This window comes from Eretmochelys imbricata, chromosome 27 (assembly GCF_965152235.1).
Source record: "Eretmochelys imbricata isolate rEreImb1 chromosome 27, rEreImb1.hap1, whole genome shotgun sequence".
In the NCBI taxonomy this organism is placed as follows: domain Eukaryota; kingdom Metazoa; phylum Chordata; order Testudines; family Cheloniidae; genus Eretmochelys; species Eretmochelys imbricata.
This window is the reverse complement of record NC_135598.1, coordinates 3,057,262-3,075,569: the sequence shown is the minus strand read 5'-3', so window position 1 is coordinate 3,075,569 and position 18,308 is coordinate 3,057,262. Positions and strand designations below refer to the sequence as shown.

The following is an 18,308-nucleotide window of genomic DNA, read 5'->3' as shown; positions in this document are numbered from 1 at the left end:
GTTAACTAAGATTATATATTATATAAATATATACATATATATATATATATTTGGAGATAAATATATTTCAACTTGCTTTTTGTTGTTGTCCTGTTAAAACATTAAAGAGAAAGTAAATGAACTTAAACTGATACACTCGAGAGCCCATGTTGTTCACTTGTTATGGAGCCTGGTGAGATCAGTGACACCCACAGGAATGGTCAGTGCTCTTGATGGACAGGTGAGTGCATTCGGACGCCACCACCTCAATTAACACCAACAACTGAGACTAAAAACTAACCACTTGCCATATAGTGATAGTGCTGATCACAAGCAGCTTTCTACAGTGAAATATCACAATGAACAAACATTAAGACAGTGTCTGATGGTGTCCAGCGTCGCTTAATCCTACACAGAACTCAATGGCATTAGATTAAATAGAATCACAGAGTTTAAGGCCAGAAGGGATCATTAGATGATCTAGTCCAGGAGTTCTCAAACTGGGGGTCAGGACCCCTCAGGAAGTCACGAGGTTTTTACTGGGGGGGGGGGGGTCATGAGCTGTCAGCCTCCACCCCAAACCGCGCTTTGCCTCCAGCATTTATAATGGTGTTAAATATATTAAAAAGTGTTTTTAATTTATAAGGGGGGCCACACTCAGAGGCTTGCTATGTGAAAGGGGTCACCAGTACAAAAGTTTGAGAACCACTAATCTAGTCTGACCTCTTGTTTGTCACAGTCCATTAAATATCCCTGTACTGAGCCCAGTAACACGTGTGTGGGTTGAATCGTCTTTTCCAGAAAGGCCTCCAGTCTTGATTTAGACTAGAGCCATCAAGAGTGGAGAATCTTCCACTTCACTTGGTGGTTTGTTCCAATGTTAATCATACTCATTGTTAAAAATGCGTGTCTAATTTCTAATTTGAATGTCTGGCTTCAGCTTCCAGCCATTGATTCTTGTTCTGCCTGTCTCCAGTGCATTAAGGAACCCTTCAGAGTACCTGGTATTTTCTCCCTGTGATAAGAAATGGAGTACTTGTGGCACCTTAGAGACTAACCAATTTATTTGAGCATGAGCTTTCGTGAGCTACAGCTCACTTCATCAGATGCATACTGTGGAAACTGCAGCAGACTTTATATATACACAGAAAATATGAAACAATACCTCCTCCCACCCCACTGTCCTGCTGGTAATAGCTTATAATAATAAGCTATTAATAAGCTATTACCAGCAGGACAGTGGGGTGGGAGGAGGTATTGTTTCATATTCTCTGTGTATATATAAAGTCTGCTGCAGTTTCCACAGTATGCATCTGATGAAGTGAGCTGTAGCTCACGAAAGCTCATGCTCAAATAAATTGGTTAGTCTCTAAGGTGCCACAAGTACTCCATTTCTTTTTGCGAATACAGACTAACACGGCTGTTACTCTGAAACCTCTCCCTGTGATGGTACTCATACACTGTGATCTAGGCCCCTCTCCATCTTCTTTTTGATAAACTACACAGGTTGAGTTCTAAGGCTCTCACTGTAAGGCATCTTCTACAGCCATCCAATTTTTTTTTTGGCCTCTTTTCTGTACTCCCATGAAGTTTTCAAAAACCTTTATAGAATGTGGACACCACAACTTGGTTTCACTATCGGTTTCATCAATGTCCTACACAGAGAGAAAATTACCTCCCTACTCCCGTTTATCCATCTGGAGGGTCACGTTCACCCTTTTTGTCACAGTATTGCACTGCGAGTTTGTGTTCAGTTGCTTGCCTACTATAAACCCCCCCAGGCCTTTTCAAGGTCTCTGCATGCCAGGATAGTCCCCCACTCTGTAGGCGGCACCTGCATTCCTTGTTTCTAGATGTGTGACTTTATATTTGGTTATATTAAAGTGCATCTTGTTCGAATGGGCCCAGTTTACCATGAAATCCAAATCGCTCTGCATGACTGCCCTGTTCTCATTTACACTTCAGCAATTTTTGTGTCATCTGCAAATTGTAACAAGCAGTGCTAGAATAAAACCCATTTGCTTAACAGTTCAGTATTTAATATTCTACGGTGGAAATGCAGCCTTGGGTGGTTCATGTGGGCCCTTCAATTGGAAGTGAAAGCACTAGGAAGATGACAAGGAAATAATTAAGTTAGTAGCCGGAATGTATATAACAAAAGTCATGGGCCATTATTTATTTTACATAAAAGGAGAATATATAGAAAGAGAAATTCTCGTGAAAACATGCATCTATCCCTAAGGGCCTGAAACCCAAGGCTAGCTCTGTAACACAATGATACTAACCACTTAGGGCAACATGTGATGGAAGTGCCAGGTTGCAGAGGCTATGCAGAGAGGGGGATTTGGGAGGTGACACGGTGAAAGACAGGGGTGTAGTTAAACACTCCCCCCAACCCCCAGTGTGGTTTTAAAGATCAAACTGAATCTGGTAACATTTCCTTGCTAGCCCATAGTCAAAGAGTTAATGATTTCGGCCAAGATTTTCCAAAGTGTGACCTGAGATGCCTTAAAGGGACCTGATGCTCAGAGGGGTCATGCCCAGGCTTTCTGAAGATCAGGACCCTTCATAGTGTCTCAAGTTGGGCAGCAAAATACTGGGCATCAAAAGATTATTCACTTTTGAAAATCTTGGCCTTGATCTGTTTTTCTCTTTGCACATAAAATCCATTTTATCATGCCCTGTAACCTGTATGGGAACTATTGCAAAAACCTGAGCTTTGCTTCTAAAGATCTCCAAAGCTGTATCTTAAAGTAAGACCCCAGAAACAGCAGTTTGAGGCCTGTGCCTGGATGCATCCAATATATCTAGTTCTCAATATGTATCAGCTCCCGCCACCAACACATCCATCTCCCAAGGACAATTCAGCCTCCTAAGTCATTCCAAGTATGTTCTTTTTATTGCATCCATGATTTACATTTAAACCATATAATATTTATGTTTTTCAATATCTCTTTGGACAAAAAACCACAATAAATGTTTACATCATTTAATCTGAGACATAAATTAATACATTGTGTGCTGCTTTCACTGGGATTTGGGGGGGAAGAAGGGGATAAATGAAAGTTGCAAGATCATACACAAATATAGGAGGGTGCATACTGGTCACTGGGACTCACAAAATCACAGTACAGCAGCACTGACCAAAAGAAGAAAAAATCAAGGAGGTAAGTTAAATGGCTAAAACACATGACCAAGTTCAAGTACACAGCAGGGTCTAGAGAATGGTTTGCCTTCAACCACAGGGCCAAAGGACATTCGCAGAGAAGGAGGTTGCTCCCAAACCCCTAGGGGTGTCTGAGTTGCTAGCCTTTGGCAGTATGCCTAGGCAGCTTGTGAAGCCACACGGGCTTTATGTTCCTGCAAATGGCTATGATTGTTTGCCTCTCCCTGTCACGGGTGGGGAAAATATAGCAGCATGCTCCATGCACTTTGTTAAAATACGGGCTGAGCTCATTGACGAGGGAAGAGAATTCTCACTCAGTTATCAGTAAAAGTGTATCATGCAGGTGCTTTGCAGCCAAAATTTGGTACACTGCTTTACCACAGCGCAAGAATGGAAACTGAGCTTGCCCTGGCAACACAAGGGGTCCTGCAGAACCTGGAGAACTCAGGAAAAAGAACTTGGATATCTACCTTTCAAAGGATGAGAGGAAAGATCATTTTTTCCAACCCTCAGTAGTTCATCAGGAAAGCAGGATTAGTTATACTGGTTAATGCCAGTTCTGGCTTCAATACCACCCATATTTTAATAAAATTTAGATTCTCAACTGACATTATGAAAACAAGATGCTTAAGTGAGAAAATTAAAAAAATTCTTCAAAGCTTTACAGAAATGATTGTTGTGCGCGTATCTAGCTAGGGAAGGAACCCAACTCTGCCCAGTGCCGCCCACTGCCAGCTGCAGTCACTACTGCTGCTAGCCCCACTGGGCCGCCAATCGAGTGCATGTCAAAGTGGGCTGTAGCCGCTATATTACTGCGCTTTGCTGTCCGAGGCAATGACTACACTGCCCCGTGTTTACAATCCGCACAGACAAGCTAGCTCCGGCTATCCGTCACCATATCAGGCAGGACTGGGAAGTGACATCACAGGCTCAACAGCCAATCCCACTGGGTCACATGACAACAGACAACTGTACAGGAGAGCATTCACCATCACAATGATATCACAAACACACTGCAATACCGCTGCAGACTACACCATTGTAGGTTAGAAGTAGAACTTTTGTACAGAAAAGGTGCCATGTTGCGGTATTAGTTTAACGCTGGACATAAGTGTTAGCTTCATAATTCATTGGACACTTCCTCCATGATAAAACAGTGAGAATGTACTTCAGCGTGCAAGGTTTTCTAAAGGAGACTGACCATTCCACAAGACACCAGAATATTTAAGAGCAAAGAAGGGATATTTTATTTCGCTAAACATGCAAATTCCAAGTGGGATGTTGAAGGTAGATGAACATTTCACTTTGTCCAGTATGTTGAACAGAAGAACACAGATCCCAGTGTATTCTCCAGCTTGGTCACTTCTCCAGCCACTGAGCTCCGCACACAGTCCATCTCCACTCAGTCGAGCACACTACTGAAAAACAGACCACAACCGCCACAAAGCATGTCTCTCTGAAGACACCGAGACCCATACACAGCATGCACACAGAAGACACATCTGCAACCTGCTACCTCCCACCCGACGTTCCCTGTCAGCTGCGCAGCAGGGTCTCAAGGGCTGCGCAGGTGGGGAGAGGAGCCCCTCCCTTGGCCCAGCCCAGTCCAGCCCCGCCCGAGCTGCCGGGGAGGGCAGCCCCTCCCTTGGCCCAGTCCAGCCCTGCCCGAGCTGCCATGGAGGGCAGCCCCTCCCTCGGCCCAGTCCAGCCCCGCCCGAGCTGCCGGGGAGGGCAGCCCCTCCCTTGGCCCAGCCCAGTCCAGCCCTGCCCGAGCTGCCAGGAAGGGTAACCCCCCACCCCCCGGCCTGGCTCAGCCCAGCCCAGCCCTGCCCGAGCTGCCACAGCCGGGGAAAGGCACCTCGCACCTGGCCCCAAGCTGCTGCGGTGAGAGAGGACTGGGCAAAGTCCTCTCACCATAGCCCTGGGGCAGCTTTCACCCCAAACCCCTCATCCCTGGCCCCAGCCCAGAGCCCACAACCACCCCACAACCCTCTGCCCCAGCCCTGAGTCCCCTCCCACACCCCAAACCCCTCATCCCCAGTCCCACCCCAAAACTTGCACCCCAGCCAGAGCCCTCATCCCCGCACACCCCAACCCCCTGCCCTAGCTCTGAGCCACCTGCCACCGTACCCCAATCCCCTCGTCCCTAGTCCCATTCCAGAGACCGCACCCCCAGCCAGACCCCGCACCCCCGCCACACTCCAACCCTCTGCCCCAGCCCTGAGCCCCCTCCCACACTCTGAACCCCTCGGCCCCACCACACATCAACCTCCATATTGGTGCACATAACAAAATTCATTCCGCACATGGGCATAAAAAACGAAGGAACACTGCCCCAGAGATTCCAGTGCATGCACTGAAGAGCAGGCGTCTGTGAAATGATGCTGCCAGTGGGGGCCTGACTGTAGGATGTCAGGGGGAGTAGCACCCATGCATCAGAGAGCAGAGTTGGGTCCTGGATCAGCCTTTAAAGTATTACTAGTACTTACACCCCTTCTTCTCTTAGGAGTGCCAGGAACTTTCTCACACGATAATCAGGATCCATCTAGACACAAAACAAAGATGAAGGAGTGGTCACTAGCAGCTAGAATGGATTTACCAAGAACAAGTCATGCCAAACCAGCTTGATTTCCTTCTTTGACAGGATAACTGATTTGGTGAATAGAAGGAATGTGGTGGATATAATATACCCGGACTTCAGCAGGCTTTTGACACAGTCCCACATGATAGTCTCATAAATAAACTGGAGAAATGTGGGCTCAGTAGAACTGCCATTAAGTGGATACATAATTGGTTAAACAACTGCAAACGAAGAGTAACTATTAATGGAATGATGTCAGATTGGAGGGAGGTCTCAAGTAGGGTTCCACAGGATTCTGTTCTGGGTCCGTTGTTGTTTAATATCTTTATTAATGACCTGGATGTGGAAATAGAGACCACACTGATCAAAGTTGTAGATGACACAAAGCTGGGGCGGGGGTGCGCTACAGACGCTTTGGAGGAGAGAGCTAAAATTCAAAGGGATCCTGATAAATTGGAGAACTGGGCTACAGACAACACACACACAAAGATGGATTACAAGCCACCAGGAACAGTATCCCCGATAATGTCACGGCAAACCTGGTGGCTGAACTTTGTCCTCACCCACAACTATTTCACATTCGGGGACAATGGAGACCTTCAAGTCAGCGGCACTGCTATGGGTATCTGCATGGCCCCACAGTATGCCAACATTTTTATGGCTGACTTAGAACAACGCTTCCTCAGCTCTCGTCCCCTAACGCCCCTACTCTACTTGCGCTACATTGATGACATCTTCATCATCTGGACCCATGGAAAAGAAGCCCTTGAGGAATTCCACCATGATTTCAACAATTTCCATCCCACTATCAACCTCAGCCTGGACCAGTCCACACAAGACATCCACTTCCTGGACACTACAGTACTAATAAGCAATGGTCACATAACCACCACCCTATACCGAAAACCTACTGACCACGATACTTACCTACATGCCTACAGCTTTCCTTCAGACCACACCACACGATCCATTGTCTACAGCCAAGCTCTAAGATACAACTACATTTGCTTCTATCCCTCAGACAGAGACAAACACCTACAAGATCTCTATCAAGCATTCTTACAACTACAGGTTTCAGAGTAACAGCCGTGTTAGTCTGTATTCGCAAAAAGAATAGGAGTACTTGTGGCACCTTAGAGACTAACCAATTTATTTGAGCATGAGCTTTCGTGAGCCACAGCTCACTTCATCAGATGCATACCGTGGAAACTGCAGCAGACTTTATATATACACAGAGAATATGAAACAATACCTCCTCCCACCCCACTGTCCTGCTGGTAATAGCTTATCTAAAGTAATCATCAGGTTAGGCCATTTCCAGCACAAATCCAAGTTTTCTCACCCTCCACCCCCCCACACAAATTCACTCTCCTGCCGGTGTAAAGAGTTGTCACTTTGGATGGGCTATCACCAGCAGGAGAGTGAATTTGTGTGGGGGGGTGGAGGGTGAGAAAACCTGGATTTGTGCTGGAAATGACCTAACCTGATGATTACTTTAGATAAGCTATTACCAGCAGGACAGTGGGGTGGGAGGAGGTATTGTTTCATATTCTCTGTGTATATATAAAGTCTGCTGCAATTTCCACGGTATGCATCTGATGAAGTGAGCTGTGGCTCACGAAAGCTCATGCTCAAATAAATTGGTTAGTCTCTAAGGTGCCACAAGTACTCCTTTTCTTCTTACAACTACAACACCCAACTGCTGAAGTGAAGAAACAGACTGAGAGAGCCAGAAGAATACACAGGAATCATCTACTCCAGGACAGGCCCAACAAAGAAAGTAACAGAACGCCACTAGCCATCACCTTCAGGCCCCAACTAAAACGTCTCCAGCGCATCATCAAGGATCTACAACCTATCCTGAAGGATGATCCCTCACTCTCACAGATCTTGGGAGACAGACCAGTCCTCGTTTACAGACAGCACCCCAATCTGAAGCAAATACTCACCAGCAACCACACACCACACAACAAAAACACTAACCCAGGAACCTATCCTTGCAACAAAGCCCGTTGCCAACTCTGTCCTCATATCTATTCAAGGGACACCATCATAGGACCTAATCACATCAGCCACACCATAAGAGGCTCGTTCACCTGCACATCTACCAACATGATATATGCCATCATGTGCCAGCAATGCCCCTCTGCCATGTACATTGGCCAAACCGACATTCTCTATGAAAAAGAATAAATGGACACAAAACAGATGTCAAGAATTATAACATTCAAAAACCAATCTGAGAACACATCAGCCTCCCTGGATACTCAATTAGAGACCTAAAAGCTGCAATACTCCAACAAAAAAACTTCAAAAACAGACTCCAATGAGAAACTGCAGAAATTAATTAATGTGCAAACTGGACACCATTAAATTAGGCTTGAGTAAAGACTAGGAGTGGATGGGCCATTACACAAAGTAAAAACTATTTCCCCATGCTAATTTTTACCCTATTGTTACTCACACCTTCTTCTCAACTGTTTGAAATGGGCCATTCTGATTATCACTACAAAAGTTTTTTTTCTCCTGCTGATAATAGCTCACCTTAATTGATTAATCTCGTTATAGTTGATATGGCAATACCCATTTTTTCATGTTCTCTGTGTATATATATCTTCCTACTGTATTTTCCACTGCATGCATCTGATGAAGTGGGTTTTAGCCCACAAAAGCTTATGCGCAAATAAATTTGTTAGTCTCTAAGGTGCGACAAGTACTCCTCGTTCTTTTTGCTGATACAGACTAACACGGCTACCACTCTGAAACCAGACAACAAAATGAAATTCAACAAAGACATATGTAAGGTACTATACTTAGGGAAGAAAAACCAAACACACAAATGCAGACTGGGGGATAAGTGGCTTGGCAGCAGCACAGCTGAAAAGGATTTGGGAGTTGTGGTGGATCACAGCCTCGACCTGAGTCAACAATTAAAACTGTTGCAAAAAAAGCAAATACAATTTTGGGCTGCATTAACAGAGGCATAGCATGCAAGTCACAGGAGGTGATAGTACCGATCTACTCAGCGCTGGTTAGGCCTCAGCTGAGTACTGTGTTCCACTTTGGTCAAAAATGTATAAAAAGGATGTAGAGAAACCGGAAAGGATCCAGGTGAGTGACAAAGATGATCAGAGGGATGGAATGCAGCCATACGAGCAAAGGCTGAAGGAATGGGGTATGTTTGCTTTGGAAAAGAGGAGATTTAGGGGGGTCACGATTGCGATCTTCGAAGTATTGAAAGGCTGCCCTAAAAAAGATGGAGAAAAGTTGCTCCCTCTTGCCACAGAGGCAGGACAAGAGGCAATGGGGTCAAACTCCAGCACGGCAGATTTAGATTAAATCTCAGGAAAAACGCCCTCCCTGTAAGAACAGTAGGATAATAGAACAAATTGCCTGGAGAAGTCGTGGAAGCTCCTTCACTGGAGGTTTTCAAAAGGAGGCTGAATAGCCATCTGTCTTGGATGGTTTAGACACAACAAATCCTGCATCTTGGCAGGGGGTTAGACTAGACAACCTTTGCGGTCCCTTCTAAGCCTATGGTTCTATGAAAGAAGTCCCATAAGAAACAGGAAATGCACTCTCCAGGCGATCATAACCAGAAAATGAACAAAACTAAGACACTCAGCAGTCTCAGACATGAAGACTGAACACAGCTTGGGACTGAAAAAGGAAGGCTAGACTTCTGATTTATTACGAAGACAGGGGAGAGGCTTTGTTTCTTACGTTCCACCCAAGTAGGAGGAGTTTGAGTTATAACCATTTGGAAATCAGAGATTGCAGTTTCCTAATATTTTATTTACATTTTATTGCATCTCACACAGTTTGAATATAAGCTCCATATTCAGATGTTTATTCTGTAGTCTTCAGGGAGATTGGTGAAGTATGGTGGGCTAGTACTAGAAATACTCCACATGGACAGTCCAAAGTTTACAAATGCTGTAATTTTGGAACTAGGGATCAAATATTCTATTTGAAGGGAGCACTCAGACCTATGCTTAGCAAAATAAACACAAAAGGAGGGCTAGCTGCAATATGCTCACTGGCCTCTTGACCGATACCTGGATAGATAGAGGATAATATTCAATCTGACGAGCACAGGAGTGCCATAAGGGAAACTATAGCAAAAAATTCCTTTATTGTATGTTTTATGTTCCTATAGTTAAAGAAAATCTTCTATTGATTCCAGGTTTATGAAAAAAACAAAATGCAACAAATGGAAAGAGAGGGAAGTTGATGACAATGACTATAAATTAGCAGTAATGAAATGCAGACTACTGATCAAGGAAGCTAAAGGTATGAGTAAAAAACCTGACCAGTAGGACTGGGGACAATAAGAGGGATTTTGTAAAAATATATCAGGAACAAAATAAATCCTAGCAATGGGATAAGTCTGATACTAGACAAGGATGGTAAAATTGTAAACAATGAAGAAAAGTCAGACATGTTCAATCACTATTTCTGTTCCACATTTGGAAAGGAGCTGGATGATATATTCATATCTCACAGTGATAACAAAATATTTTCTATGAGAACAGTAACTAGGTAGAATATTAAACAGCAACTACCACACTTGACTATTTTTAAATCTGCGGGAAGGGTTGCACCCAAGAATTTTAAAAGAATTGGCTCTGTTGCTCAGAGCCACCAATGTTGATTTTTAACAAATCTTGGAATGTTGAGGATATTCCAAGGGACTAGAAAAAGAAAACCAACTACTGTTGTGTCATTATTTAAAGGGTAAATAGGATGATCTGGATAACTATGGGTTGGTTAGCCTGACATTGATCCTGCAGAGTTAAAAAATTAAATAATGGAAGCATAATTAATGCCAATCAACATGGTTTTATAGAAAACATGTCTTGTAAAACAAACTTGATATAGTATTTTGATGAGATTACAAGGGTTGTAGACAAAGATAACTGATATATGACATCTGTAAGGTATTTGACTTAGTCGTGCACAACATTTTGATTAAGAAATAGTAATATGCAAGATCAATGCAGTATATATTAAATTGATTAAAAACTTGTAGATCTAAAAAACTAATTGTAAATGGTCAGCAATGAGAGTATTTCTAATGGGGTCCCACAGCACTGTATTCGTGGTCCAATACCATTTAATGCCTTTATCAATGATCTGGAAAAAATATATCATTACTGATAAAGTTTGCATATGACTCAAACTGGTGGAGTGATAAAAATCATACAGACAGGTCACTTATACAGAGCAATGTGGATCGTTTAGTAAGCAGGGCTCACTTGAACAAAATGCATTTTGATCCAACCCAACTATAAGGCCACATATCTAGGAAGCAAGAATGTAGGTTACATGTACAGGACAAAGGAGTGTTTGTGAAAGCAGCAACTCAGAAAAGAAAAGAACTTAAGGATCAAAGGATAACCACCTGAACATGAGCTCACGGTACAACACAGTGGCTGAGAAAGCAAACAATCCTTGGATGTATAAGCAGTGGAATATGAAGCAAGAGGGGGGAGTGATACCAACACTGTATACACAGCACTGGTGAGACCACAACTCTATACTGTGTCCAATTCTAATGTCCACGCTTCAAAAAGAATGCGGACAAATTGGAAAGGGGTCAGAAAAGCACTAGAAGTACGACTCAAGATTTTAAAAACTTGGCTTACAGGAAGAGACTGAAGCAGTTCAATCTATTTGGTTTATCCACGAGAAGGTTAAGAGGTACCTGAATGGGGAGAAGATTTCTAGTCATAGGATTCTAGCAGACACAGGCATAACTAGATCCAGTGACTGGAAACTGAAGCTGGACAAATTCAGACTAGAAATAAGGTGTACATTTTTAACAGTGAGGGTAATTAACCGTGAGAACAAAATACCTAGGCATGTGGTGGATTCACCATCACTTGGAGTCTTTAATTCAGGATTAGATGTCTGTCTAAAAGACACATTCAAGCTCGCCCAGAAGGTCTGGCCTTGAGGCATCACTTCACTTAGTGAAATTCCATTACTTTGGCCATGTAGGAAGTTAGGCCAGAGCAGCATAATGAACTTTCTCTTATCAGTTGTGAACATGTGAATTTTTTCCTGTATCTATGGCAACAAAGTGCATCTGAGACTTGCGTGAAAAGCGATGACTTTTTGCAATTCAGAGATATCAAGTGTGTGGGAGACTGAATATAAAGGAGCTAGGCAGAATTCAAATTACTTTAATTAATTAATGGCCATGGATCACATTGCTACCAAGCAAGTGCACACCCAACATCTATATAAGCTCCAATTTGCTCTCATTTATCCACCTATTTAATGTATTCAAAATGATTTGAACCAAAGTTAAAATGCTGCCTACTTTCCCTCAGGTTGGTCTGTCAGGGATTCAGATCATATAGAAAATGACCACCTTCTTAAACAAAATCACTTTAAATGCTTGAACATGCACTTGGATTGTAAGCAACAACATTCTTCTGAAACATTCCAGAACAGCAGCCTGTTTACCAAGGGGGAAAACACCCTACCCCCTCGTGACACCGCTCACCACGTTGGTATGTAGCAGTGGGGAAAAGCTGGTGCAATTTGATTCCCACTCCCCCATCTCAGAACTGCCCTTACTCTGCACATTTTTAATCCTGGAGTTTTAAAAGCATCAATGTTCAAGGTCACAATCTAACCAAAGTCATTTCCCTGTCTCAGAAGGTGGTTAGAGAGGCATCTATTGTCAAGATTTTAAGTAAAATGGGCTGTAACTGTACCCTTGCAGGCCTGAGCCCATTAAACACATTTAATGCGTGTGAGCAGTGACTTACTGACTTGCCTGTAGGTATGGAATTAAAAGTCGAGGGAAAGAGAGGAAAAAGTAATCTAGATAAATGACTTTATTCCCTCAGGTGACATCTAGTTAGAGCAGATCCTCAGTGCTGTGCAAGTTTTAACAGAATTGTGAATAGTGAACAGCGGGGGATACATGACTCATATGCTGCTAAACTATATGCTTCTTCACTTATGCTCATCATTTCATAGGACGATCTAAAGACAGTACATTCAGCTACACCAAATCCATTTGATGAAAAAAAGGGGAGAATGGGAGGGAAGGGTTCAAATGTAGAAGGGCTTTGAAATGTCAGCCACTGAGGATTAGGCCCAAATGCTACACATACACCTTTTTTAGCTCACATACACAGTAGAGCATGTGCCTGATGGCTAGCTTGCAGGCACAGGAGATGCAATGGTGAGGGGCTAAGAGCTACGTATTTCTACCCTAGGCAATTCTTTTCTTTAAAGTGCTGACAGTGGAAAATGAAGAGAGCAGCTGAACAGCTTGACAGATTTATCTTCTTTCAGGGAAAGAGCCACTACACCTGCACAGGAAACTTTTTCATAACAAAATCCTCAATTATCACTATCTGCAATCTTAACTTATCACTTGTGCTTGAGAAGGCAATTCATGAAAGGTAAGTCAGCCCAGATCCCCTGGTCTGCAGACATGCTTCTCTGAAGACTAACTTCATACAACTCATGGGCACTCTATTTTTTACAGATCTCTCAATGGACTGAGACATGGTGCTCTCTCTACTGACTGGAGCTGAAAACTGCTGTAGGGAAATCTGCAAGTAATACTGTTGCCTTTTTGGAAATGTAACATGTTCAAGCCACAGCAGACGCAATACAGGGCTCCCAATTTAACAGAGGCAAGGGTCTGTGGGCCAAAAGGTGCTTTCAACGATGTTCTAGTCTCTCTCGTACATCCCTAAAGCAAAAAGCCTCTTACTTGCAATGACATCTCGATCAACATCAGGAGCTTCTTGATTCCGATCCACACTTTCTTCCCTTTGACATGATGTGCAATGGTGCTGCGCTCGTTATCTTTGAAGTTACCAAGAAGCTGGAAGGAAACCAGGAGACAGCCAGCAGCATTAGAAGGACAACTGTGCCAGCCACACTGGTGAGTGCAGAATTAGAAAACAGTCCTTAGCTTAGTCTTGGAAACAGTTAAGAGTAACTGCCTGGAGATACTGTAGAAACAGTCAGACCAGGATACTTTTATGGCATAGCTGTTATCAACAATATCATACAGAGCCAACCTTCCATCGATTTACTTTCTGAATCTTCTATCCTAGGCTAGTCTTCCCCAAATGACAGAGTCTATGAGGAACACAGTGATGTGTGCTAGAGCAACCTTGCAAAACTGTTGTAAAAATTACCAGACGTGAACTACCCTTTGTGAGGATGATGATAATGAAAATACCAACAGTATTTTAGTTACCCTTGTGGAGTGCCACTTTGAAGGCTGTACTACAAGTCTGATAAGCATTTACATCACCTGCTACAAACTCCACACTGCTGCTTGGAGCAGAAGCCGGCCATGGGCTTGACCCGTGGGAGGCCAAGCATCTCTTGACGTGCTGAGCTTTCTTAGCCCCATCAATCAACTCAATGGGAATTCAGTGCCTCACAGGATTGGGCCTCATGAATTCAAATTTAAAGAGTTTTGAGGACAACTCTGCTCTCTCTCTTCTATGCCCTCAGAACCGTTTCCAGCCAGCAGAAAAAAGAAGTCACACCCTCTCCGTGTTTTCCCTCTCCCTGTGTCTGCCTCCTGCTTTCCTTGCTTTGGGAACATGACATTCAGTGACACCGGATAGCTGGTGTTGGGCCAATAGAGTAAAGCAGGTCACTATTTCAAAATGGAGCCCTATCGCACTCCCCATGGACACCTTTTGATTCCATTCATCAAGTGCTCTATTGCATGGGACATTATTCACACTAACAGTCACTCAGGTGGTCTCTCAGCCGTCTTGACGTTCAGTGGGTCTCCTTACCTCCAAGGCCTCCATCAGCTGCTCTCCTGTTGCAATACTGGGTACATGAATGGTGGTGCTGAAAGCATCTAGCATTTCCATTTCCTGCAGGACATCTTTACGGCTGGTGGTTCCAATGATTAAAAGCTTGCGACCCTGCCCATATAAGAAGGAATAAATGTCAAGAAAAAAAGGAAAGCACAGGCGTCACCCTTGGGGAGATTAGGTCAAGTGCAGGGAAAAGAAATGAGGCAAATGGTGAGAAATGCTGCTTAAGGCCCCTACAACATATCTCTAACAGATTGAAAAATGAGAGATATCAGATTGAAAATAGTGGAAGTCACCAGCACAAATCTTTAACAAGACAATATCGAAGAATAAGGCTAAGGAAATCAGAATCCTTCCTGCCCATCAGAATCAGAAAAGACCAATAAAGATGGTTTTTTAAGCCCCATCCATAAAGCCTGCATATCGGAACTTTTCTGCTAAAATGACCATTTGTAACATCTGGGTATCATTAGGGTTCAGAGTTAACACTCACTGAGCTGAATTAGGGCACTTAAACCTCTGAGAGCTATAGTTTCTAGCTGATGATGCTGTGGCTGTGATGACTGTTGTGAAACCTAGTACAAAAAGTTCAAGCCCCTTTCAGCATTTTTACCACTGGGTCAATGTAAAAAGGCCAGAAACTGGCAGAGCTCCACCCTCCCCCACACCCCCGGCTACTGTTGCTGGAGACAAGGACAAGACGACAGTACTTCGTTGGATTATGTTCTGAAGTAGCATTTTCCACAACCAGGAAAGACAGAAACCTGATGATTATTTTTTTAAAAAGAAAAGGAGTACTTGTGGCACCTTAGTCTCTAAGGTGCCACAAGTACTCCTTTTCTTTTTGCAAATACAGACTAACACGGCTGTTACTCTGAAACCTGTCCTTATTTTTTTAAGTCAACACAAAAGTTTAAATTCTGATGAAAATGATATGAGTAGCAGAGAGGAAGGAGTCAGTCTGGCACACCCGGGGCATCTCCTCACTCTACCATACATAATTCTTTTTGCTGTGTCAGACAACACTGTGATGACGACACTCTCCCTGCCCCCAGGATGCACAGCATGCCGGACTCCTGAATAAAGTGAATAGGTATGAATGCTAGTAACAGTAGGTGCAGTTAATGCACAGGGGAGGCTTCTGTCCCATATTTATGAATTCTCACTAACGCAGCTCCCAAGTTCACATGTCTGGGTGCACACAGTGAGTAGGAAAAAGATTTGGGGGTTGTGGTGGATAATCAGCTGAACATGGAGTTCCCAGTTACATCTACACAGGGCTAAAAGACCCACAGCATGACCGCAGCTGGCCCAGGTCAACTGACTCAGGCTCGCAGGGTTCAGGCTGCGAGGCTAAAAATGGCTGTGTCAACACTCAGACTTGGGCTGGGATACATAAACAGCGGAATGTCAAGTAGGAAAAGAAAGGTTATTTTACCTCTCTATTTGGCACTGGAATATGGTGCCCAGTTCTGGTGCCCTCAATTCAAGGAGGATGTTGATAAATTGGAGAGAGTTCAGAAAACAGCCACGAGAACAATTACAGGATCAGAAACCTGCCTTATAGAGTTAGACTCATGGAGCTCAATCTATTTAGGGTGAAAGACCCTGGATCCCTGCAGGCACAAGGTGAGAAGGCTGCAGTCCTCACAGGGTAGAGCAGAGAGCCCCAGCCAGGCCCGCGAGGAGGCAGATCAGCCCCAGCCTGCGGAGGCCATCCTGCTGCTGCTAAGTGGTTCCATCCTCCTCCTCCTCACAGTCCTGGCCAGAGGTCTCTGCTCCACCAGGCCAGAACCAGCCTCTTCAGCACCTCGTGCTTGAATGTCTTGGGCCCCTCAACTGCACAGGGATACGTGGGTCAGAGGAAATGGTGTTACAAGCTTTGAAGAAATGTGTGATCTTGTTGCTCAGGAACATTTCCTAAGTTTTTGTAATGATGATGTAAAACTGTGTTTATGGGATAAAAAAGCGAAAACTTTTGATGAATTTGAACAAACCTAAGCATCTATTTGAAATAAATCACAGGTAGAGGGGTTTGTTTGGTGGGAAGAATGGTTCCCGTTTTACCCCTGGGAAGGAGGGTGGATGGGAGGCTGGGTGCTCACCTCCCCAAGTCCATTCCTCTAGTCCTCATCCCAAATCTCCTGTAAAAACAGAAGAGCCCAGAAGGCGCTATCACTGTAATTCCACTGAGCACCTGAGGAATAAATGCCCTGTGCTGAGTGGGAACAGACCACAAGCAACTCATGGGAATGCTGCTACGCAGAGCACAGAGGCACCTCAGGCAATTGCCACTTATACAGGATTTATAAACGTAGCCTCTGCACAGCCAGGCAGGAAGCACATAAAGGCTGTCAGAATTAATGGGAAGGAACTCCTTGGATGGAGGGATACAGGTGCAGACATTTCTGTGGTCCGGGGAAACATTGTTAAGAAGAAAAACATAGTGCCAGGACAGATGGCAGAGCTTTGGCTAGTAGGTCACAAAATCCTTGTGCCTTTGGCTAAAGTGCACATGGAAACTGAGGATTTGGAAGCTGAATGGACAGTGGCTGCAGTACATGATAACACACCACAATTATTACTGGGGAATGACTTTTTCGATGTAGCTCGGGCTGTCAATGGATTTGCCAGCAGCAAGGAGGAATATGGTGCTGAAACCCCAGAAGGAAAGAGCGAAGTCCCAGGAACTGCTAGAGGAATGGGAGTCTCTCTCTTTAATTCCTCTGCAGTAGTGGAAAACAGTCTACCAGGGGTGGGTGTGGTTGAGACCAGCTCCTGCTGCTTGGTGGTTAAAGGCAGCGTCTCCTCTGAGGGGCAGGGGAGTGTGTTTCTGTCAGTGAGAAAACTGTCCAGGTTGCTAGCTGCCAGCAGGCTGCAGTTGAACAGGGGGCAGACCTCTCTCTAGGGTGCATAGGGAGATGTGTCCTAGAGGGAAGGCCGGAGGAGGGGGATGGAATCCTAGAGATCACTGCCGTGGGTGAGGGTTCCATGGATTCTGTAGCTGGAGGCAAACCCAGTTCAAAGAGAGGGGAGGGGGTGGTCCCTGCCAGTGAAAGAACTGTTCTGGCTGTTAGCTGAGAGCCCTTCACAGATGAACAGGGGATAGATCCCACTCTAGAGAGCACAGAGGTGTGTGTCTTAGGAGGGGACCAGAGGGGGAAGTTGAGAAGGAATTTGGGGGAGTACATGAATGTCTCCTCACTGATTACACGGGAAGGTGTGCCCAGGGCAGATTTGCTGGGTCGGCGTTTGTGTTCCCAGGCACCCAACCTGTGGATCAGATTTTAAGAGGGAACTGTGTAACTGACTTCCCGGAGGGGAGCAGACATACTACTGACCTCTTGGGGACAGAGAGGAGCGACAGAGGGTACCCCAATCCAGGACCCACTTTTGCAAAATGCTGTTCCTGGTGTACTTGTGAAAACTTGAGTGACAGTGAAAATGCTGATGACCCATCTGAGAAAGGGGACACTGGACAAAACACTAAAGGGAAAGAAAGACCAGTACCCGAACACACACTATGGTTTAGAAAGGGGCTGCAAAACACAATAGGTATTGAACAAACTGGACTGTCAGAAGACGTGGTATGATAAACATAGTTGGAAACACCTCCCTGTCATGAATTTGCTGGTACTGTTACATTTCATAATACGGAGTTTATTGGTTATGACAAAGCATTTGGTACTTATGGTAAATCCTTTAAAAATGTGTAAAACACATAATACTGCTTCTCAGCAAGTACCTGTAAACAGGCTCA

The 18,308-nt window shown here is 44.3% G+C and overlaps 1 protein-coding gene across 4 annotated transcripts in view; it reads right to left on the bottom strand.

The window, feature by feature from the left end:
* Positions 1-2,856: 2,856 nt before the first annotated feature.
* NSF (N-ethylmaleimide sensitive factor, vesicle fusing ATPase) overlaps positions 2,857-18,308 on the bottom strand; it is a 184,657-nt gene continuing 169,205 nt past the window's right edge. For 3 of the 4 annotated variants that reach the window (XM_077806325.1, XM_077806327.1, XM_077806328.1), the window contains 4 exons: positions 14,522-14,656; positions 13,471-13,584; positions 5,635-5,690; positions 2,857-4,563 (listed from right to left, as the gene is read on the bottom strand). In XM_077806325.1, the coding sequence (XP_077662451.1) occupies positions 4,548-4,563; positions 5,635-5,690; positions 13,471-13,584; positions 14,522-14,656 (321 nt within the window). In that variant the 3' untranslated portion in view covers positions 2,857-4,547. The remainder of the gene's footprint in view (positions 4,564-5,634; positions 5,691-13,470; positions 13,585-14,521; positions 14,657-18,308) is intronic. The other variant, XM_077806326.1, reaches the window with a different exon arrangement.